This window comes from Amia ocellicauda, chromosome 19 (assembly GCF_036373705.1).
Source record: "Amia ocellicauda isolate fAmiCal2 chromosome 19, fAmiCal2.hap1, whole genome shotgun sequence".
Classification (NCBI taxonomy): domain Eukaryota; kingdom Metazoa; phylum Chordata; class Actinopteri; order Amiiformes; family Amiidae; genus Amia; species Amia ocellicauda.
Window position 1 is genome coordinate 8,917,618 of NC_089868.1, and position 23,560 is coordinate 8,941,177.

The following is a 23,560-nucleotide window of genomic DNA, read 5'->3' on the forward strand; positions in this document are numbered from 1 at the left end:
GATCCTTTCTGCTGCCTATTTATAGGCTAGTGCTTGGAAGCACTAATAAATACTTTTGAGCCCCTAAAATTGGGGGGACCACATATAAAAATGTGTGTAATTCCTACACCATTCACCCAATTTGGATGTAACTACCCTCAAATTAAAGATTAAAGTCTACACTTAAAGCACATGTTGATTGTTTCCTTTCACATCCATTGTGGTGGCGTACAGAGCCAAAATGATGACAATTGTGTCACTGTCCAAATATTTATGGACCTAACTGTATATTACCAGTCAAACAACTACCTAATACAATTACAATACAATACAAAGCCTACATCACAAATTAAAAACAAAAAAGGGAGACCATTTTTATTGCTAATTGCTATCGGATTATTCATTTTTGTTATTCAAAATAGGAAACAAAGTGCTCAGTTCCATGTTGTCTTTTGTCAATTTTAATTGGTATTCATGCCCTAGGACAAAACACTTTATCCAATTTGAAATACTGGGCTATCTTAGATGTAGATTTCACATTATTTGCCATCTGGAATATTGGCAGAATGACCAAATGAACCTTTGCTAAAATATGTTTTCTATGCATAGTCTGACAATAGTGATAGACTGAATAGATTTAACATGACAAATATTATTTCCTTTGTGAAGGAAAATGAATTCAGTTTGCTTTGCACTGAGCGAACAATGCCCAAGTGAATGTACTGTATATGACTTGTGGAGAAAGATCTAGTCATAGCAGTACCACTGTTTAGCCAATAAGAGATGCAAATGTGCTAAAGTGTTTCTAGTCCTCATTCATTAAACTGTAGCTGAGACAGTGGCATTGTTTTCCCCGTTATATGTTATATTGATTGTATGTGTTTTCAAAGGTGACACTTCATGTACAGTTAACAGACAACGGTGGCAAATTAACTCATAATCAAAAAAAAAAAAAAAAAAAATTAAAAAATGAATCCAAATAAATTAGTATTTCATGGAACAGTCTAGATGAAGCAGTAACAGTAAAGAACATAACCAAGCATTGTTTTCTGTGCCCAGTCCTCTTTTCACGCCAATGGCAGAGCATGACCGTAGATGCAAATGACAGCAATAGCAGTGGGTGTTGCAAGTAAAACAGCATTATTAATCAATCAGATCTAAACTACACACATATTTGTGGAGTTAGTAATGGTATTGTGAAGGATATCCAGGGTCCAGGATTGTTCCTAAAGTTGCAGTTCCTTTTTTTTTTTCTCAAATAAAAACATTACTACATATCTACATTGCATGTGTATTGAGTTAACAGTGCCTTCAGATCCCTTTTCACTTGGTTACTTTCTCACATTGTGAATTTCAATGTGTAATGATAACAAAAAATTGAATGTCAGTGGTGCGTAAGCTATTAGGCACATATGATGATCCATTCCAGGCAAAACATATGCTATTCCCAAATTAAGAAGAGTCCCAAAGTAGACCACATAACATAAATCCGCTGCACAAGAGACCACACTGCTGAAGAGACGCAAGACGCTGAGCATCACAAAAACAAATAAATGTAGGCTTTCAGGAATGTAGTCCAATGTACGAGCTGGGCACCAATAATCCTTGCTAATTAAATAGCACACAGTGTAAAAGGTTGGGAAAATGTCAGTTTCACGCTGTCTTGAGTGAAACACCTGCACAGACATCTGTTTTAAATGGTTAATTAAAAGCCGAGATCCTGACAAAATAGAAGAAAGGAGTGTCAAATCTTCAGTCTGAATTTTCACTGCCCTGTAGACCCCACTAGATGACCGATGTCTGACTGCATTTTCACAGGAACTTTCAAAGGCAATCATGGCAAAACAAACAAGCCATTAAAAGTCTCTCTGCTGTGAAGTGTAATAGAAATACGGTGCTGAAACAAAATAAAATAAAAAATGAAAAAAGCGACCAAAAAAGGATCTGATTTCATAGTAAAAGCTAAAACATAATTCAGGGCACTTAAATGCTTTTTAATATAATAAAAGGTGTGATGAATCAAAGGCTTTATTTTTTGAATAATCATAAGTAAAGCTATTGAAAATGTTGCAATTTCTATTTCCTGTTAAACATGCAAACACCTATATCTGCCAGTAAGATATTTTACATGTTATCATAAAAGCACATGTTCTATACATTCCCATAGGCAACTTGGCCTTTCAGCAGAGTCACGAATATGAACACTAAGATATAGATAATAACTATCACTAGAATTAGCCACCAGCCAAAAAGTCAGAGATGGACTGTCATGCTGAGTTCAATATAATTACAGTATAGGTTAAACACTGAGCTTCACAGAGAGCAGTATCGATTGACTATCTCTAAGGACAGCAGTGGGGACACTGGCTATAATGATGTTTAAAAAATTACGTTTTTGGAGTCCAGTTTAAATATTCCTTTGAAGAATCCAGTCATAATGTGTTGTGGCAAGTAATGGGATACAAGTATATGTTGAAAATTATTTTAAAAATGTATAATAATCTTTAAGATATCTATTGATAAGTGGAGTACCTATTTTACAATTTGGTAAAATGTGATTTAATCTGCATCTGAATCTTGCTTCTTTATATAGAAGATAATTCCCTGACAGGTTATCTCAGTGCTTGCAGGTTCAGTTAGCCTGTTCACCAGTTCAAAAAGTGGGATCACCCAAAGTTTCACAATTCACTGAAATGTATATATTCCAGTTTTTACCTAAATATCATGAAAAAATATAAATGGAAAATTAAGGCTGTGGGTAAACACTTTGTGCACATTGAATATCAGAGTGCACTACATCTCTTTGAAGATTCCCTGAGTTTACTCCCAGTGTGTTCAATGCAAACTATCTGTGCAAGCCCTGCTCACTGTAAATCTCAAATGTCAAAATAATAATAATTAAAAATATGTTAACAGTGTTTGTGTGCATCATGTTAATGGGCACAAATAAAGTAGGCCTCTCAGTATTTTAGTGGCATGGCAGATGCAGGCAAAACCCACATTTGAGTCACATTTTAACAGTAAAGTTCGTGGCATATTAGTGTCATACCCCATATACTTAAACTCTTCTTGCATCCAGTGTTATGTCAGCCTACAAATATTCAGAACAATGTATTCTGCATATCTGTATGAGGTTTATATAATGATCCCTAGAAATAGAGTGACTTAATTTGAAAAAAAATTAAAATAACCTTTCAGTTCTACAGCCACTAAAGGAGAAAGGCGGATACTAATCATTTTCTGAATGTGCTTATTAATAGCAGAATTATTATTGAGAGGAGACCAAGCTGTACCCTGAAGCTTTTCATTAGGATCACCCTGTCACAGATATAAATATAATTTCAGGTTGAATGGAAAATATATTCTCCGTGTCACATAATAGCTTACATAACTTTTCATATATTTAGCAATATAACATCACTGCTATTTTTGATAACGTGGGAGTGAACTAGCATGATGGGTTAGGAAAACATTTCAAGTCAAATGAGTGACCCAGCAAGCAAAAACTACACAATACCAAACCTGTGCTGCTGCTGTACTTTTTGTTCTTTCTTCTGTTATGTCAACCCTAGGCTTTGGAACCCATGATTTTGATGTGTACAGAAATCTTACCTTTACATTTTATCAAAATACAACTAAGATAGGGGGAAGCAGACGGGTGCTATTCTTCTGAATGAAACTGTATGAACTTTCTCAGAAGAAACTGCAACAGATAACTTGTACTGGCTGCCTTCTACTACAACACCCTGAATCAAAATACCACAGCACTACATATCAAAGATGTTAACTTATTTTCCTGCTGTATATAGTGCCTAATGATTGTAGTCTACACTCTGTGATATGAAACAGACTTTTCTTTCAGTTTCTTCCCAGAGTGCCCATTCCTGATGCTTATTTAGTTTTGTCCATGTTAAGGAGTAACTATGGATACATTATCATCCTTCTTTAAAACCACATTAACCAGCTTCTACAAAGTTTCACTACAGTAAATGGTGTAAAATGATAAGCTATCCACTGTTATTTATTTTCAAATGAATGTACGCCAATGGTTAAAGTACATTTCTTACTCCTTAGAAGGATCTTAATTAGGTTGTCCAGGTGGCCCCATCACTTTGATGTATGTGTATCTTTTGAACCTTGGCAGCAATGTGCATCCATTGGGGACAACTAATATAGATGGATTCTTCTTCAATAACGTATTTTCCTTTCAGTACAATATCAATGTGCACTTCCAAACTGATTATCAGTCACAGAACAACTTCACAAGGCCTGCATGTGATGAGACTAGAGCAAAATTAATTTCTGAACTGAAATAGCCCACTGAAGCAAGTCTATGCTTGCCCAGATGTGAGATTCCATTATTATTTTCTCTCTATCTCCCTGTAGATATTTTCATGGACACCTCATCTGTTGCTTTTGCTGCAGTAACCTGATTCTATCAAACAGACCCCCATTAGAGCCACAGACGTGAAGCTGTGCTTGTGATTACAGGATGGCTACCACAGTTAAATATACTATGAACAGGATAGGAACTGCATGGTGGTTTTATAATTAAGGTTTTCTTTCTTTAAGGATTCAGACAGTTACTCAATGTTTATAAGATGCTTACCAATGCATTAGTGTATAATGTAGAATGTACACATGGCAAGGCTTTGGCATATGATGGGTAGACATCTGATTACTGGAATAGGGAAAACCTCAAATGATAGCCTATATCTCAATAACCAGAAATGAAAAGATATCATAATTTCACATAAAAAAAAAAAAATCCTAAGAGAAGTAACATTGACATCAACGGTCTGTATTTTTGTTGGTTTTGGATGTGTGGTAGGCAGTGAAAACAGAGTCAAAAAGCACTTTATGGTGGTTATTTACAGTCCCTGCATGCATGTTCTTAGAGAAGGGGGCTGAAGTGACATTTAATTGCTGTGAGTGATTCCCCAGCTGAATACACAGATTAAAAATAAAACTCCTCTGTGTTCTTCCCACCTGTCCTTCAAGGCCAGAAGCTGACCTATCAAAACAAACCATATATCAGACTAGACACCAAAGCACACACAAACAGGCCCCTAGGTATTTCCAATATAAAAAAAGCCTAAAAATACAACATAAACACACTATAGCCAAGCAAACATATATATTCCCTTATGCACTTTGCCAGACATCCCGAGCCGGGTCTGTATTTAAACAGAAAAAGTGACATTGGAAACACATTGTTATTATTCTATCACCACCCGCTCCTTACCACAACGACCCTGACAAATGTCTCAGCTTGACATTGTAGAACCGAAAAGACACCATCAACACACTGGCGTACTGTTCACATCAAAGACAATTGCTGGCAACTGCAGACCAGTCAGGGCTTGAGTTTGCCTCGCCAGTGACATTTCAGAATCCTTAAACCGATTCCGCTTGCAGCATTGTCGACAGAATGAAAGCAGCGAGTCCACAAGCCACCCTGAGGGTCAGGATTTATTCGTACATGTGTATGTATGGAAGTTGAATGGTTGACTCAGTTCTAAAGTTCTTCCTTGACACAGGGACCCCGGTGAGGTTTGTTAATAGAATTAAAATCCATCTTTGCAGGCATATGACAAATCCAATGCCTTTGCAATATGTATATATGGCAGGCACCACTTCTCTGTTCATACATGGTTGCTTAATGTTCAATCACACAAGCAGCATTTGCAACACAGAACGGTTTAGTCCTCTAACCAAGAGGCTACAGCATCTAGTACCTCACAAACTACCTTCCCACACAAACTGCTCCCTTGTACAACAGAAAAGTAGGACATTACAATACAGTCCCTTCCAAAATAAGAGAAAGCCTGTTTATTGCAGCAGGGTCCTACCTTGGTGATGAGCACACGGTATGTCTCCAGCAAGCTTTGGTTGTTGTGACAACCAGACAACAACTGCCACACTTCTGCCCTGAGGGCCTCCGGGATCCCAGGTTTCACCAGTGCTAGCAGGCCCTTCGGACGTACATCAAGGTTTCCGTGCCTACCACCAAGAACACAAAAGATGCCTCAGCAAACATTATTATTATTATTATTATTATTATTATTATTATTATTATTATTATTATAAGAGATGTCACGTTCAGTTCTGCTTAAATGGAGACTAACAATGAGACCATCACAACTATACAAAGTGAAGAACAGTCTGTATGCAACTAAAATCATCTGGCAGGTTGTCATCAGTTGGCGGACCAAATCATCTGCTGCCAAAAAACACTTCAAGTTAAAAGAAGCCTAACCAGTCACAGGGGTCAGTACTGCAGACTAAACTGAGGAAATCCTGAATGACTTCGAACCTTTTCAACCCTGTCACTGAGTCAACTCTGTTCCCTACCTGGGGGAGTCCCAATGCCAAAACCAGGACTGGAATCGGCCATCTCTGGATTATGAGGCCAACCTGTGCTCAGTGTGGATTTTTTCTCTGGTTAAGCCAATTGGGAAGCAAAAGTATCCCAGCAAGGGATGAATTTATAACACTTTGAGAATGTGTTTGTATGACATACTGCCATGGATTTCACAAGCCCCTCTTTGCTCAGTTACAAAGAAGACCCATTTTATTTTCCAGAGCACCTGAAGTTTTTCTGTTTTAGAGGCATGGATCGGCCTACCATCTGTTGAGTATTCCACCCCAGGACTCCAGGATTTTCTCAGGGCAATCCTTCGAAACGTCTCCAGTGCCACTTGATATCTCACTGTCACTATCTGAAAGGGAAGAGAAACATATACAATAAGTGTCCTCTTGCGCACACAGATACCAATAGCTTGAATGTTATGGTTTATTGTTAGTTTAACCAATTGGACATATGCAACACCGATGCAAGGTTTCTTTGTGTGTGTCTCTCTCTCTGGGCTGAAAAATCATACAGAAGTCAATTCTTCAGAACACTGTCTGCAGGTCTGAATGATAGAGCGGCTATGAAGCCCAATGTATAACAGCTATACAGCACAATAAAGATTAAGAAATGACATGGGCTCTTTAAGTTGCAATCATTCATCTCCATTACATGTCACAGTTCAGTAACCTTTCAAAAGACTCATCTTCCAATATATATAAACCCCATAAATTATATAAACCATGAACTCTATGTTACCAGAACCTGTCACCTACCAAAGGCTGATCAATGATCCTTTTTTTATTTTATTTCTTATGTGTTTTGAGTCAGCATGCTTCTTTAAGGGAATACTGGCCATTGGTGCCTTTGTGAAATTTAGAATAAATCGTACTCTGTCCCGAGGGCAAAGCTGTAAATATAATTCTGGACCGATCTAGATAGAAATAAATCCTAAGACACATGCTGAAATATCACAGTGTGGGCGGCCAGTGAAATCTATCGTAATCAATAACTATATGGACTTCCTTTGGAATATATACGGTGTATGTTAAGCAATAGTTCAATTAACAGAGAGGAACACTAAACATCAAGAAAGCTTGTCTTTATTTTGTATTCTGCAAGTAAATGTAAGAAACTGGGGACAAATTGAAAATAGATGTTTAAATGAAGGTTTCAAGAAGTAATATTGTGCTAACAATACGACATCATAAAGCTCTGTGAAAAATGTGTCAAATCTCTTTTGCACAGTGACAAGAAAACCTGTACCAGCAACAATAAATGTAATTGCTAATCTGTGTAAGGTTTCTAAAAGTGAAATGTAAGCAGATGGTTAATCAGATAATGTACTGATATACAAAACTGTAGAATATTAAAATAATTAGTTATGTTAAAATTTGAAAGGTTCACTTACACACACGCATACAAATACAAATGCGCAAGATATTATGTATGGTATCTGAAATGGGAATGTTGCCTTTTTATTTACTGCATCTCATAATCGGGTAAGATTTAAACAGTGTCCCTGGAAGGCATACTAATATCCTGGAACATCTTCCTTTAAAAATGGAAGATCCAGGATAACAGATGGCAACACGAGGATGTTTGATTAATGTGCAGATGAGGTTCAGTGAAGTCTTCCCAGGAAGACGGCACAGCTGTTAAAGGTGTTTACTTGCTGTAAAATTCTGCATTACAGTGCCTTCTGTTTAGAAAAAAGAAACAAAGGGAAAAATGCTGAGATGTCTTTCATGGGTCTCTTCCTAGAGCTGCTCAAAGCTGAACTGCTGGAGAGCCGTCCTTGCCGAGCCAGTCAGGTCTGACAGCTGCTCGCCGCAGAGGGAGCACGGAATAGGCACCTTGCTCCTTTTCCAGACAGCCCAGGACAGAGCTGTAACATAAATAACTCACCTGCAGACCTCCCTGGCTTTTGTTCTTGTGCTGATTAGTGTGCATAGAAAATTTAAAGAATAAAAATAGACTGCTAATCTTTCCACTATAACCCAACACAAGCTTCAAAACTCAAAGATTTCTACTTGGCACAGAACCACAGTCAATTCTCACTCACTGGTTTCAGTTAAAGAATTGACGTGATTTAGCTTCTTTGCCTCATTGCACAAGTAGAATGGCTAAATAAGGTTTTCCAATGGGATAACACTTCTATAAGGCTTTCCAGTTGTGTCTCAACATCCTGGATGTTGTTGTTGTTTGTTTGTTTTGATAAAACAGCTGGTTACTACAAAAGAACAAAGCATTTAAAGACTTTACAGAGAGATCCCTCAATCATAAATAAATTCAGAAAACCACAAAAAAAAAAAAAAAAAAATCCACTATCCCAATTTTAGATTAAGGTCTGAAATTGAGTTTTTATAGTGCACCATAAACATGCACCCTGATGAAATGAAGAGGCATGCATTCACGTTCAGCACATATGACAGTTATAATAATCAAAACGAAAACCACTGCAGCAGGTGGAGGGTTTACTTAAAGGGCACAATGAAAGGTAATGAAAAAATAAGACTAAGCAATAACAATCTTGTCAGAGAGCTCTACCTGTGAGCACTGGACCCCAGTCCACCATTGATGCAGTCTACACAGGTGCAACAATACCGGGGTCTAGCAGACATACGTTTCGCTCCTTAATTCCTGGGCATCTGGAGGCTATTGGTTGAAACTAGTGGAATAACCACCCTCAACATTTTTCTGGGCCTTTATGGAAGTTTGCTTAGCCATAGCGTCCCACAGTTTCTATAATGGTTTACTAACCCTCCTCCAGGCTTTACCATGATTTAACTTTCAGTAAAACCTTTGTGGTTTTACCATGGTATACTAAAAGTAAATGCTCACAAAGTAAAAAGCTTAGCAATGAAAAAACAGCATTCTCTCATGGCATTCCTTGATGTTCTTTGTTTGAACACGCTGAGCGGGCACAAGTTAGACATGTATACATATGACATCACAAATGCTAAACTGTGTGTGTTGAGGGGTCATTAGTCTGAAGAAGAAAAGTGTGGCATGTGGGAAGCCCTACCATCCTCTGCCTCGTCCTCTTCAGCTGGAGACAGGGGGTGTCCGGACACTCCTGTGGGGCTCTGACACTCCTGGTCCCGTTCTGCGTGTCTCTGCAGGCTGACCACCTCGTAGATCATGTCCACTGAGCTCTGGCCACTTTTCTCACTGCCCTACAAAAACAACAAGGCAAAGTGTTATGAAGTGCAGTACTGGGTAAGGTTTGTTAACATGGTTTTTATTTATAGCTTTGTAATCACATAATTTACATGCAAACCTTATACACTTTCCCCCTCATCACTTTCTCACCATTATCCTGCTTTTTTTTAAATGGAAAAGTCAGTTTATATTGCTAAATAACACCTTCCGATAAGAGCAAATAAATACATACATACATATTTACACAAATGTGTAAAAAAGAGGGAAAAAAAGGAAGTGATTGTTATATATTTCAGGATGTGTGATAAGAGGTTTAAAAATGGAAGATGAAACCTGCTAGATTTCTCTGGGGAAGCAACTCAGTTTGAACTCAGCTGGTAAAAGAAGCACCTGTAATGATCTTTGGTCTTTTAAACACAAAAAAGACAGAGGAAGTCAGAGCTGAGCACCATGGGGAAGTTGGGACCACAATGTGCAAATCCTTCCAGGTACAGTCAAAAGCTGTGGCTTATGGTCTCATAGAAACAGACTGAATTAATAAGACACAGATTAAAGAACTATTGGGCAGTATTTAGTCAAACTTGCAATGGTTTTTTTTTTAGATATTGAAAATAAAATAAGCAAATTCTAGTAAAGAGCAGCCCCAATATTTTAAAGGACATGTTTGTACAAATATTAGGCATAGTCAAGCACACAGCCTGTAAAAGACCACTTGAAAGAAAGATAATTACAAGGGCTTGGAAAGAGGCAGTAACAAAAAATTGCTAGTACTAGGGCTCAAGCTAATACAAACAAGAATATATGTTTCCAATACTACAAGAGGTACAGTGCATCTGGAAAGTATTCATAGTGCAATTTTTCCACATTTTGTTATGTTATAGCCTTATTCCAAAATGGATTAAATTAATTATTTTCCTCAAAATTCTACAAACAAACCCCATAATGACAACGTGAAAGAAGTTTGTTTGAAATCTTTGCAAATTTATTAAAAATAAAAAACACAAAAAGCACATGTACATAAGTATTCACAGCCATTGCCATGACACTCAGGTACATCCTGTTTCCACTGATCATCCTTGAGATGTTTCTACAACTTGATTGGAGTCCACCTGTGGTAAATTCAGTTGATTGGACATGATTTGGAAGGCACACACCTGTCTATATAAGGTCCCACAGTTAACAGTGCATGACAGAGCACAAACCAAGCCATGAAGTCCAAGGAATTGTCTGTAGACCTCTGAGACAGGAATGTATTGAGGCACAGATCTGGGGAAGGGTACAGAATAATTTCTGCAGCATTGAAGGTCCCAATGCGCACAGTGGCCTCCATTATCTGTAAATGGAAGATCCTGATGTGGTTTGGAACCACCAGGACTCTTCCTAGAGCTGGCCGCCCGGCCAAACTGAGCGATCGGGGAAGAAGGGCCTTAGTCAGGGAGGTGACCAAGAACCCGATGGTCACTCTGGCAGAGCTCCAGCGTCTCTATGGAGAGAGGAGAACCTTCCAGAAGAACAACCATCTCTGCAGCACTCCACCAATCAGGCCTGTATGGTAGAGTGGCCAGACGGAAGCCACTCCTCAGTAAAAGGCACATGACAGCCCATCTGGAGTTTGCCAAAAGGCACCTGAAGGATTCTCTGGTCTGAAACAAAGATTGAAATCTTTGGCCTGAATGGCAGCGTCATGTCTGGAGGAAACCAGGCACCGCTCATAACCTGGCCAATACCATCCCTACAGTGAAGCATGGTGGTGGCAGCATCATGCTGTGGTGATGTTTTTCAGCGGCAGGAACTGGGAGACTAGTCAGGATCGAGGGAAAGATGAATGCAGCAATGTACAGAGACATCCTTGATGAAAACCTGCTCCAGAGTGCTCTGGACCTCAGACTGGGGCGAAGGTTCATCTTCCAACAGGACAACGACCCTAAGCACACAGCCGAGATAACAAAGGAGTGGCTACAGGACAACTCTGTGAATGTCACTGAGTGGCCCAGTCAGAGCCCAGACTTGATTGAACATCTCTGGAGAGATCTGAAAATGGCTGTGCACCGACACTCCCCATCCAACCTGATGGAGCTTGAGAGGTCCTGCAAAGAAGAATGGGAGAAACTGCCCAAAAATAGGAGTGCCAAGCTTGTAGCATCATACTCAAAAAGACTTGAGGCTGTAATTGGTGCTAAAGGTGCTTCAACAAAGTACTGAGCAAAGGCTGTGAATACGTATGTACATGTGCTTTTTTCGGTTTTTAATTTTAATAAATTTGCAAAGTTTTCAAACAAACTTCTTTCACGTTGTCATTATGGGGTATTCTTTGTAGAATTTTGAGGAAAATAATGAATTTAATCAATTTTGGAATAAGGCCAAATGGGTAACAATTTGAGTAATGGGGAAGATGAAAAGGAAATGGCAAACATACTGAATAAATGTTCTTGACAGGTGTTCACTGAGGAAGAAAGAGGTCTTAATCTCAGACCACTAAATAGGATATTTCAACTGGCATTTATGGAAGGTGTATTAGCCAGCAAGTGGAACATCGCAGGTGTATTATCAATCAACAAAAAGGTGGCCAAAAAAGATAATTCCAGTGCAATCAGCCATACCTCTGTTACAGTTATGGATAACGAAAACACAAAGAGACACAGTAGAAGATCATCTAAGTAAGGTCGCAGTATTGAAGGAAAATCAGCATGAATTTAAAAAACGCAGATCCTGCTTAATTTGCTAGACTTCTGTGAACAAGCAGCAGTGGTAATGGATCACAGTAGAGCATATGAGAGATGACATGATGTATAAACACATTCAGAAGTGTTTTTTTTTTATGATTAATTTGCAAAAGGGAAGCAGTTGGAATTCAAGACAATGTGAGCACATGGATTATCAATTGGTAAACGAGCAATAAATGGAATACTGATACGGAGAGAAACGTTAGACTGGAGTGAGGTAATCAGGGGAGTACCACCATGAATAATACTCATTCTGTTCCAAATGTATGATCTGTGATCTGGACATTGTTATTGCTACTATATTGCTTGTCACTGTCCTCAACTAGGCAGGTTAAGGAAGGGACAAAGAAAGACAAGAATAACTCAATATACAGTGGAAAGTCTGTGATTGACAGGTGGTTATTGATTACAGATGGATAGTTAGAGAAGAGAAAGTGCAGAAGAGAATGTGTGTGGGGTAATTGGAAAGATATACATTGAACTTGTATGTGCACATTTCAAATATGAGGTCAGCTGTAGCCACCATACAAAAATACATTACATTAAACAAATAAATAAATAAATACAGTGAGGGAAAAAAGTATTTGATCCCCTGCTGATTTTGTACGTTTGCCCACTGACAAAGAAATGATCAGTCTATAATTTTAATGGTAGGTGTATTTTAACACCGAGACAGAAAAACAGCAAAAAAATCCAGAAAAATGCATTTCAAAAAAGTTGATTGATTTGCATGTTAATGAGGGAAATAAGTATTTGGTCCCCTATCAATCAGCAAGATTTCTGAATCCCAGGTGTCTTTTATAAAAGACACCTGTCCACAGAAGGAATCAAACAATCAGATTCCAAACTCTCCACCATGGCAAAGACCAAAGAGCTGTCCAAGGATGTCAGGGACAAGATTGTAGACCTACACAAGGCTGGAATGGGCTACAAGACCATTGCCAAGCAGCTTGGTGACAAGGTGACAACAGTTGGTGCGATTATTCGCAAATGGAAGAAACACAAAATAACTGTCAGTCTCCCTCGATCTGGGTTTCCATGCAAGATCTCACCTCGTGGAGTTTCAATGATCATGAGAACGGTGAGGAATCAGCCCAGAACTACACGGGAGGATTTTGTTAATGATCAGCAGCTGGGACCATAGTCACCAAGAAAACAATTGGTAACACACTACGCAGTGAAGGACTGAAATCCTGCAGTGCACGCAAGGTCCCTCTGCTCAAGAAAGCACATGTACAGGCCCGTCTGAAGTTTGCCAACATCTGAATGATTCAGAGGAGAACTGGGTGAAAGTGCTCAACTCGCCGTGTTTGAGGAGGAGGAATGATCCCAAGAACACCATCCCCACCGTCAAACATGGAGGTGGAAACATTATGCTTTGGGGGTGTCTTTCTGCTAAGGGAACAGGACAACTGCACCGCATCAAAGGGACGATGGACGGGGCCATGTACCGTCAAATCTTGGGTGAGAACCTCCTTCCCTCAGCCAGAGCATTGAAAATGGGTCGTGGATGGTATTCCAGCATGACAATAACCCAAAACACACAGCCAAGGCAACAAAGGAGTGGCTCAAGAAGAAGCATATTAAGGTCCTGGAGTGGCCTAGCCAGTCTCCAGACCTTAATCCCATAGAAAATCTGTGGAGGGAGCTGAAGGTTCAAGTTGCCAAACGTCAGCCTCGAAACCTTAATGACTTGGGAGAGGATCTGCAAAGAGGAGTGGGACAAAATCCCTCCTGAGATGTGTGCAAACCTGGTGGCCAACTACAAGAAACGTCTGACCTCTGTGATTGCCAACAAGGGTTTTGCCACCAAGTACTAAGTCGAAGGGGTCAAATACTTATTTCCCATATTAACATGCAAATCAATTTATAACTTTTTTGAAATGCATTATTCTGGATTTTTTTGTTGTTATTCTGTCTCTCACTGTTAAAATACACCTACCATTAAAATTATAGACTGATCATTTCTTTGTCAGTGGGCAAACATACAAAATCAGCAGGGGATCAAATAATTTTTTCCCCCACTGTAAGCTGCACTGGAAAAACCTCAAAGACCAAACAGAATAGCTCTCACACTGAAAGGTATGGCATACAAAAAGATGAGTAACAGTGCTTTAGTATTGAACAGGAAACACTGAATAGAACGTACCGGGTTAACCCCAGCACCTCTTTCTCAGACAAGAGAAATGGAAATCAGCTGCAAGTTCTGACTTTACACAAATGGTTGCACATTCTCTGGACTTCTAGAAAGCTGATTCACTAGGATCCTTCACAGTACACCTTGAATCTGTCCTGGGATCAATACAATCAAACTAATGAGTGTTATGAGCCAAACGACCTACTCTGGATTGTTACCTTTCTTCATGTTTATTACAGAAAACATTACAAGACTGTGAGGAATTTAGAACCTTTTCCATATTCCAAAGTACAGTCAATCCCTGTTTTAAAACAGCTGAAGCATGTGATGATGACATAAGGATTTTAAGGATATTGGGGATTTAATTCAGACACCCATTAGATAAAAGGTATGTGGCAGCAAGCACGTGGTTCTATGATCCATCTGAAATAGTTTTTGCGCCTGAGAAATGTTGCTCTCTTTCAAAAACATACTCCATGACTGTACAACAGAAATGGCATGTTGCTAGAGATAGATTCCTTCTCAGGGTGTCTAGTAAGAATTTCATATTCCCAGTGAGGGGGTCCAATGCAAATTCAACTTAATTACATAAAATAAAATAAAAGATATTCTGCCCACAATCCATCTGTGCACTGGTTTATTGTTCCAAAATGGTCATGCTGTTGTAAACTTGTCCAATAAATTAGTCAACTAATCTGAATGTTAGTAATCCTTCATTTTTTGAACGAGTGTAATTGTGTTCTAAGAAGTCACAAGACTTTTTCAACCTAGCACATTAAATATTTAACAGGTTGACTCATTATAGTGTTACTGCATGTTACTGTCTAAAAATATACACGGTATAATGTACGAATATGTCCAGCAACAGTTAAACATCAGAAATTGTATCATGGTATACGTGGCTTCCATTTAAGTGTTCCAAAAAATGATTATAAAATAGTGACTTTGAATATTGCTCAGAATATCAGTAATCTACAAGAAATCTTAGAAGAGAGTGCAGTGTATCATTTTCCTTTCAAAAGCCCAACTGGACTACCGGCTATGATTTTTTTGACCTGCATATCCGTTCACAGGCAACCATTTTATCTCAATCCATTTAACATAATACATGCATGCATCAACTCTATAATGCTTCAACACACCCAAATTAGGGTATGAATACTTTCAACTTAAGAGTAAATACCTGTTGGCTTTTTTTGTGAGAAAGCGATTCTCTATATAATACAAAACCCTCCGTCCAGGCATTATATAGAGTTAAATTAAAACACTTCTGTTAAAAAAACAAAACAAAACAAAACGCGCCTAGCAGAAGGTGATCTGAAACCAAACAGTAGGCAGCTTAATTCAATTTGTTTCCTTGCTGCTCTCCTATTAGGACTCCCCTCCAACTTCATTTAATTGCAAAATAAGACACCCTCCTTTCACCCAGTCTGGTGCTCATGGCCTGCAGCTGAAGGTGTCTGCAGGTATTTAAAAAAACTGAGAATACCATTATGGAGGGGGGAAGGTGGGATAACGGAATAGAATGAAAGAAAATGACAACCCAGTGTATGATTTTTTTTTTATAGAGAGGCTGCTGTCTTTTCTGATAAGTGAATGAAATGACAAAGTACCCAAAAGTGGGAATTAAATTACGAACCTAAATATATGCCAAAAGGTGGCTTTTGTATCTTCTTTTGATATGCAAAGCACAGACATAAGAAGGCCTTCTAATACACTCACCTAAAGGATTATTAGGAACACCATACTAATACTGTGTTTGACCCCCTTTCGCCTTCAGAACTGCCTTAATTCTATGTGGCATTGATTCAACAAGGTGCTGAAAGCATTCTTTAGAAATGTTGGCCCATATTGATAGGATAGCATCTTGCAGTTGATGGAGATTTGTGGGATGCACATCCAGGGCACGAAGCTCCCGTTCCACCACATCCCAAAGATGCTCTATTGGGTTGAGATCTGGTGACTGTGGGGGCCAGTTTAGTACAGTGAACTCATTGTCATGTTCAAGAAACCAATTTGAAATGATTCGACCTTTGTGACATGGTGCATTATCCTGCTGGAAGTAGCCATCAGAGGATGGGTACATGGTGGTCATAAAGGGATGGACATGGTCAGAAACAATGCTCAGGTAGGCCGTGGCATTTAAACGATGCCCAATTGGCACTAAGGGGCCTAAAGTGTGCCAAGAAAACATCCCCCACACCATTACACCACCACCAGCAGCCTGCACAGTGGTAACAAGGCATGATGGATCCATGTTCTCATTCTGTTTACGCCAAATTCTGACTCTACCATCTGAATGTCTCAACAGAAATCGAGACTCATCAGACCAGGCAACATTTTTCCAGTCTTCAACTGTCCAATTTTGGTGAGCTTGTGCAAATTGTAGCCTCTTTTTCCTATTTGTAGTGGAGATGAGTGGTACCCGGTGGGGTCTTCTACTGTTGTAGCCCATCCGCCTCAAGGTTGTACGTGTTGTGGCTTCACAAATGCTTTGCTGCATACCTCGGTTGTAACGAGTGGTTCTTTCAGTCAAAGTTGCTCTTCTATCAGCTTGAATCAGTCGGCCCATTCTCCTCTGACCTCTAGCATCAACAAGGCATTTTCGCCCACAGGACTGCCGCATACTGGATGTTTTTCCCTTTTCACACCATTCTTTGTAAACCCTAGAAATGGTTGTGCGTGAAAATCCCAGTAACTGAGCAGATTGTGAAATACTCAGACCGGCCCGTCTGGCACTAACAACCATGCCACGCTCAAAATTGCTTAAATCACCTTTCTTTCCCATTCAGACATTCAGTTTGGAGTTCAGGAGATTGTCTTGACCAGGACCACACCCCTAAATGCATTGAAGCAACTGCCATGTGATTGGTTGGTTAGATAATTGCATTAATGAGAAATTGAACAGGTGTTCCTAATAATCCTTTAGGTGAGTGTATATGCATGTAAGACACTGCTATAATGAAGGCGACTGTTCTAATTTACTGTATGTACAGCATGTGAAACGAGTGAATTATCCAGTTAGCACTGTCACTGAAAACAGCACTGTTCCTTAGGATGGTCTATAGTGTTGCTTTAAGAGGTGGCTTTGTTTATTTGCTTTTGATGTTGACATATTACCTCAATCACCTCAAACAATTCTGTTTAAACAAATTATATCACCACACACACATACATAAAAATAACAAGTTTGGTGTGGCATGTCCAACTACAACTTTCAACAGTGCAAGTGGAATGTGTATTTCATGAAAAGCAATACATTTTGGGGGGAATTGGGGTTCATTCATTCATTCAAGATGCACTTGAACTAAATCAATCAAGGGTTCTTCATACCTGAAAAGCATAGTTTCTTCATTATTTTTAACATTATGCTTCTCTATAAGGATAAGCAATTACATAAGTACTATAAACTATACAACAATTTGGGGGAAGAAAACAAAACATTCTTCTGCAGCTCATTATTTTCCCACTGTAACACAAGCATCGAGGTACAAAATGTTAAAATCATCTGCCAGTTTTTGGACGAGTAGACAATTTCTTTGAATCAAAAAAATATACATGTGTGAACTTAAAACAGATCAATTTTTTTTTTTTTTTTTTAAACAATCCCTTTTCATATAGAGTGAGTATATGGGAACTAAAAGTAATACACTGTTTGTAGACAATGATAATTGCATAGTATTTCCTTTCACCTAATGAGAGAGACAAAAAAAAATGATCAGATCTTCTGCATCCACTATAATATCATCTTTTAATTAGCTTTTAACTGCTCCAGAGGCATTATAACTCGCCTTGATGGGATAATAGAACTGGCAATAAAATACAATGAGTCATGCTGCTGCTCTAATTAGTTTGGAATGATAATGAATAACGCATTCTTTTTAGCTCCTAATAAAACTCTGTTTATCATTTGCAGATTCAGTGTGGACATTATTCATCTCACTTTTCAAATGGTGGGCTATGTTATGAGATTGTTGTGTATTTTATATTTTAGTTGTCATAAAGCTAAAGGAGGCTTAAATGCAACACTACCTGAGTGTTGACGTGAGTGAGGCAACCGATCCTCGCGATTCTATATGCATTGAAGTGCATAGTAGAAGAAAATTGTATGCACTTGAGGCGAGTGAGGGCTGCCCCTGTAGCTCCCTGAAACCAAGACATATGCATTGAGCCTTCACGATATATAGCCCCCCATTGTAGTTTATGGAACAACTACCGCAAATCCCCGCTAGAGGCATAAAAACGCTGCTTTATCCTATGCTTTCCCGGTCCCCCAGAAGCTGGCATTCACTTGCTTCAGCCTTACATATCGCAGTTTCCTGGTGCCGCACAAGGCATGCTTTATCCCACCTGATCCACGTCTCCAGAAGCCGATATGCCCTTGTTCAAGCCTTACATCTCGCAGCTTCCAGGTGCCACATAGGCAACCTTTAGCCCACGGGCTCCGAGCCCACAGAAGCAGCTATTCATTCGCTTTAGCATTATTCTCTCAGTTCCATAGACATCTCTGCATTTGTCGCCTTTCATTTGATCCCATGGAGGCAAATGGATAGGCTACATTTTAGCCTTTATTTATACATTTGTGTATTTATGTATGTATGTATATGTAGTGTGACAACATAATAGAATGAGGACAGGTTCATGTAGCCTGTATTGTGCTCTGTATGGAAGCTAGGCGCCGCCTCCAGAAGCCGCAATACAGCTGCTTCAGCCTGATCTCTCTCAGCTCCCAGGGGCCACACACGGCATGTGTTAACCCTCCGGCTCGGCGCCTCCAGAAACCCATATTGCTTTAGCCTTACTGGTCTCCGTTTCGTCTCTTACAGACTCCAATTCTTGCATTTTATGTGATCCTATCGAGCGGAAAAATTGACTGCATTTTGATTGGGCCGTATCTGTCAGAGATATATGACGTCATACCCTGTTTATAGTCAAAGAGCGAGAGATGCAGACACGTGCAGCTATTCTAAGATTGCGGTTCATAAGATCAAGGTCACGCAGCAGACACTGAGGACAACAATGCTAGAGACCGGCAGAGGGCGAAAACGACTATCCACTGACCGGGATGACCGCCAACTCATTCAAATGTCACTCAACAACTACAGGATGACACCAAGTGACCTACAAAAAGAATGGCAAATGGCAGCGGGGGTGATGTACACGGCGAGGACAGGGGCAAAAAGCATGCCGTGTGCGCACCTGGAAGCTGCGAGTTCTAAGGCTTGAACAAGGGCATATCGGCTTCTGGAGACGCGAAGCAGGTGGGTTAAAGCATGCCTTGTGCGGCACCTGGAAACTGCGATATGTAAGGCTGAAGCAAGTGAATGCCAGCTTCTGGGGGACCGGGAAAGCATAGGATAAAGCAGCATTGATTTTCGGTAGTTGTTCCATAGACTACAATGGGGGGCTATATCGTGAAGGCTCATGCATATGTCTTTGTTTCCAGGAGCTACAGGGACAGCCCTGACTCGCGCTTCGATGCATGTAGAATTGCGAGGATCGGGTGAGTGAGACATAAAGTTGTGAACCATCAGCAATAATGGTAATGAATTCCAGCACAAGCTATTTTCCAGTTTTTCCGTTAAGCTTTTGCTGGTGAGGAGTGCCACTGTGCCATTCATTGAACGGTGGATTATGTTACTATGCAGTAATTGTGGAAGTACTTGCACTGCTAAAAGAAAGTACAAAGGGAAGCTCTTTTCTTTCCATTTGTGAAGGATCAGTACCATTAATGTCCAACACAAGACACAATGACAAGAACATGGCAGCAGCCACAACAGAATCCTTGACCTGAAACATTTTCCTATGAAAGCACATTTCTAGAATGAAAATTAAACACGGGGGGCAAGCAAAAACAGACACACCCTAAGTCAGTGTTCACTATGCTGAATTTGTGTTGCTTTAAATTAGGGGTTCTGATTTTACAGGTGACATTTTTCCAACTTTAGTAACTAGAACTTGAAGACACATTTTTAGCAGCTAGCCTAATTCAGTTTACAGTTAGCGGTGTCACATCTCCTCTGCATTTCAATCACAGACAAGTGCGCTTGTGTGTAATCACTGACAGCTTTCCAAGATTCAGGGAGTTTTCAGGTTTAACACGAAAAATATAATTCAGGGGGTAGAAATCAGGTAAAACACAAACCTTGGAATAATTTCAATAATTCACAGAACAAAGTGTGTGAATATTTTTGACAAACAATGTGGGTTAAATATATTGTTTTCTGGAAAACTAAAGTCGCCCAGAATACCACAAACCTTTTAAGTTCTAGATATTCCAATGGATACGTTTATGCTGGCGTTCACAATTCTTTATGGAGTGTACTTCCACTGTATATGCATAAACTTTTGGCTACATCTTGTATTCTGAAGACAAACTAATTATATTCACTTAGAGAGTCTTTTTTCAGATGTGTAGGATGGTGGGACACCCTAACAAGCAATTGCATGAACGGAAATATTTGTTCACAGGCCTACCCACTGCTTGATAAGGTTATTTTCTGGTCTGTAGCATCAGATTATTAATTTCCCTAGTGTCCCGCTGCCTGCCATTGTGGGTACCTGTTTGAGTCTAAGGTAGAAGGTCTCGGTGAAGGCCTTTCTGCTGAAGTACCAAAACCTCTCGTTGGCCGGGTAAACCCGCACTAACGTCTCCAGAAGGAAGCGGACTGGCTCTTCTACCTCCGTGACAACCAAGTCCACCGCCACCGTCATGTACACCTGTTTGTCTGGAAAACAGAAACGACAAAGGAAGGGGCCCCGACATCAATAGTCTTCAAAACATCTGTGAACATGTCCGGCAAGGCAGAACTTCATGAAATGGTTCTAGCTACAGGTTCTCACTACACGCAATCATAGTGAGAGTATCTGCTGTTACACTCCAACAGGGTTTCAAGGTGTGGAGGCCATGACTGATTGCTACTGAGATTTGGGCCTCCCTTCAGCATACGTTGCTGGAGTCTTAACACCTTGACAACCACTGTGCGCATGAGTTGGAGCTAAGCTGCAAGGATCAATCTAATTTGATTTGTGACCAAAGAAATCTGTGGAACTGCCAGACACACTATTAATCTCCTGTGCCATTTAATTGAATTAAACAATTATAATTATTTTAGAAAATGACCCCTGTGTGTTTTCTCAAATTGCATCTACAGGTCATTGGTTTTATTTTTCTTTATGATTGGTTGTAAAAACTACTCATCTGAGAAAACGTATATAAAATTAGAAAAAAGAAACCAGTGAGTCTTAAAACCATAAAATAGCAATCTTTAGTCTTAATAAAGTCTTATGAAGTATCATAATGTGACATTTAAACAGCACATTGTGGGTCAATTTAAAACAGGGGGTTCCAGGGTCTGTTGATATACCGAACATCATTGTAGGGCTTGTTTTCAGAAGGCTCTGTTTCAAACTCAAGCACTTTCAAAAACTGGAGCAAAGCTTTAGTAAGAAATGCTACATAGTGTTCTAAATAAAATATAAGTAAATATATATAAATACATGTAGGAAGTCAATCTAGAATATAGGGATCTGTGCAATCTCCTGAATGAAAGCATGAGTGGCCTTTGATGAACAGGAATATAAATGTAGCTTAGTGTAACTGAATTTAACTGTATCATTACACAAAATTTGATTCAGTAATAACCACCGTTTGTACGTTTTTGTTTGTTTTAAAAAATGTAAACATCAAGTAGACAATCAATTGCAATCCACAAAATAAATGTATCTAAACAAAAGCTGCAAATGCAAACCTATTGACCAGTTCATCGGGGTGTTTAAAACATTTTAACAGTTTATGAAACAAGCTAGAATGTGTTTTGAAATGTTGATAAAAAAAAAAAAAGGAAATGGAATGGAATGGAATGGAATGGAAAACCTAGTAGTCTTTGCATCTCTGCAGTACTCAAGTTATTTTTTCCGCCGTTTTAGAGAAGATCCTACTCTCTTTTCTGTTGTTGAACTTTTCCAGGGTCTTCCCATACTCAAATTCCTTCCAGTGAGGTCCCTCAGCCATTGAATACTCAAGAAGAGTCTTCAGTCTGTCATTGCAGGCTGTCGTCAACACATTTTGAGCCCTGACGCCCCTCTCCATGTCTTCTGGATGAATTGGTAGAACCACTGCCATTGCAGCATACTTCAATATGTTGGAAAATGTATCGCTTGTAATGCTGGTGTATCACTGAAGCATTTTCAGTACCTGTTGGGTAATGTTCCGTTTCTTTCAGTAAACCTTCTTACTGACTGCTTGCTGATTCTAAAGCTGGATTCACAATGGCCAAATCCAAATCCGTGTTCTGGAAAATCATATTTAGTTGTGTCCGAATGGCAATAACATCCATGAGCATGGACATCACAGTTAAAAACTCAAATGATGTAATAGCTGTCAAAATGCCACAGCCTATTGGGTCTTTCTGCTGCTCCAACATCTATACACTGCTTCTAAAGCTGCACAGAATGAAACTAAAATCATGTACCTCCTTGATTTTCAAAAATGGCAATAGAAAGCCACTTCTTCAACCAATTCCAGCTGAAAATTATGCTTGCATTTTTTTTCTGCTTGCAGCAAATCAGAGGATTCTGTTTCCACTGATGCAGATGTGTGTGAACTAGCTTCCATTCTGGATGTGTCCTCATTTTCATTTTCAGAATTTTCTTCCTCTTTACAAGGAAAGAAATCAAGAATGCGAGGTTGCTTTCGCTGGGACATGTTAAGATGGCTGACTGATTGTCGAGGAAGGGGAGGGTGCGCTAGCTGTACTGTAACACAGAAGTGCTTTCTACTGGAACGGAGAATTAGCAGCACATCAGATTAATCTTGAAAGTGCACCAGTAATTTTGTTTTACTGACAAAACAAACAAAACATATAGTCTGGCAGGTAAACATCACTAATTGAAAACAACTAACAGAAATGCAATATTACTTTGAAAATGTATTAATCACAGAATACCCAATTGTATTGTTTATAGATTTTGTGTCTGGACAGGAGGACATGTTAAGAGAAATTCAGTGGGACATTTTTTATTTTGGTGGGGATTGGCACGAACACTGCATACACTCTCCAGTGCCAGACAGAGACTGGGTTCAGAGGCCAGGCCTATCCTCACTGAGACAGCCTGCTCACATTTCCCAAAGCCAGTCTTTAATCTTTCCACTATCAAATGTTACAAGATGAGCAACGAATCCCACATGCCCAGACCTCTTTT

The 23,560-nt window shown here is 39.4% G+C and overlaps 1 protein-coding gene across 2 annotated transcripts in view; it reads right to left on the bottom strand.

Moving 5' to 3' along the window:
• Positions 1-23,560, bottom strand: part of rabgap1l (RAB GTPase activating protein 1-like) — a 219,621-nt gene that overhangs the window by 161,258 nt on the left and 34,803 nt on the right. For both annotated transcript variants that reach the window (XM_066692340.1, XM_066692341.1), the window contains exons 10-13: positions 20,918-21,084; positions 9,360-9,510; positions 6,608-6,701; positions 5,832-5,982 (exon numbers count right to left, since the gene is read on the bottom strand). In XM_066692340.1, the coding sequence (XP_066548437.1) occupies positions 5,832-5,982; positions 6,608-6,701; positions 9,360-9,510; positions 20,918-21,084 (563 nt within the window). The remainder of the gene's footprint in view (positions 1-5,831; positions 5,983-6,607; positions 6,702-9,359; positions 9,511-20,917; positions 21,085-23,560) is intronic.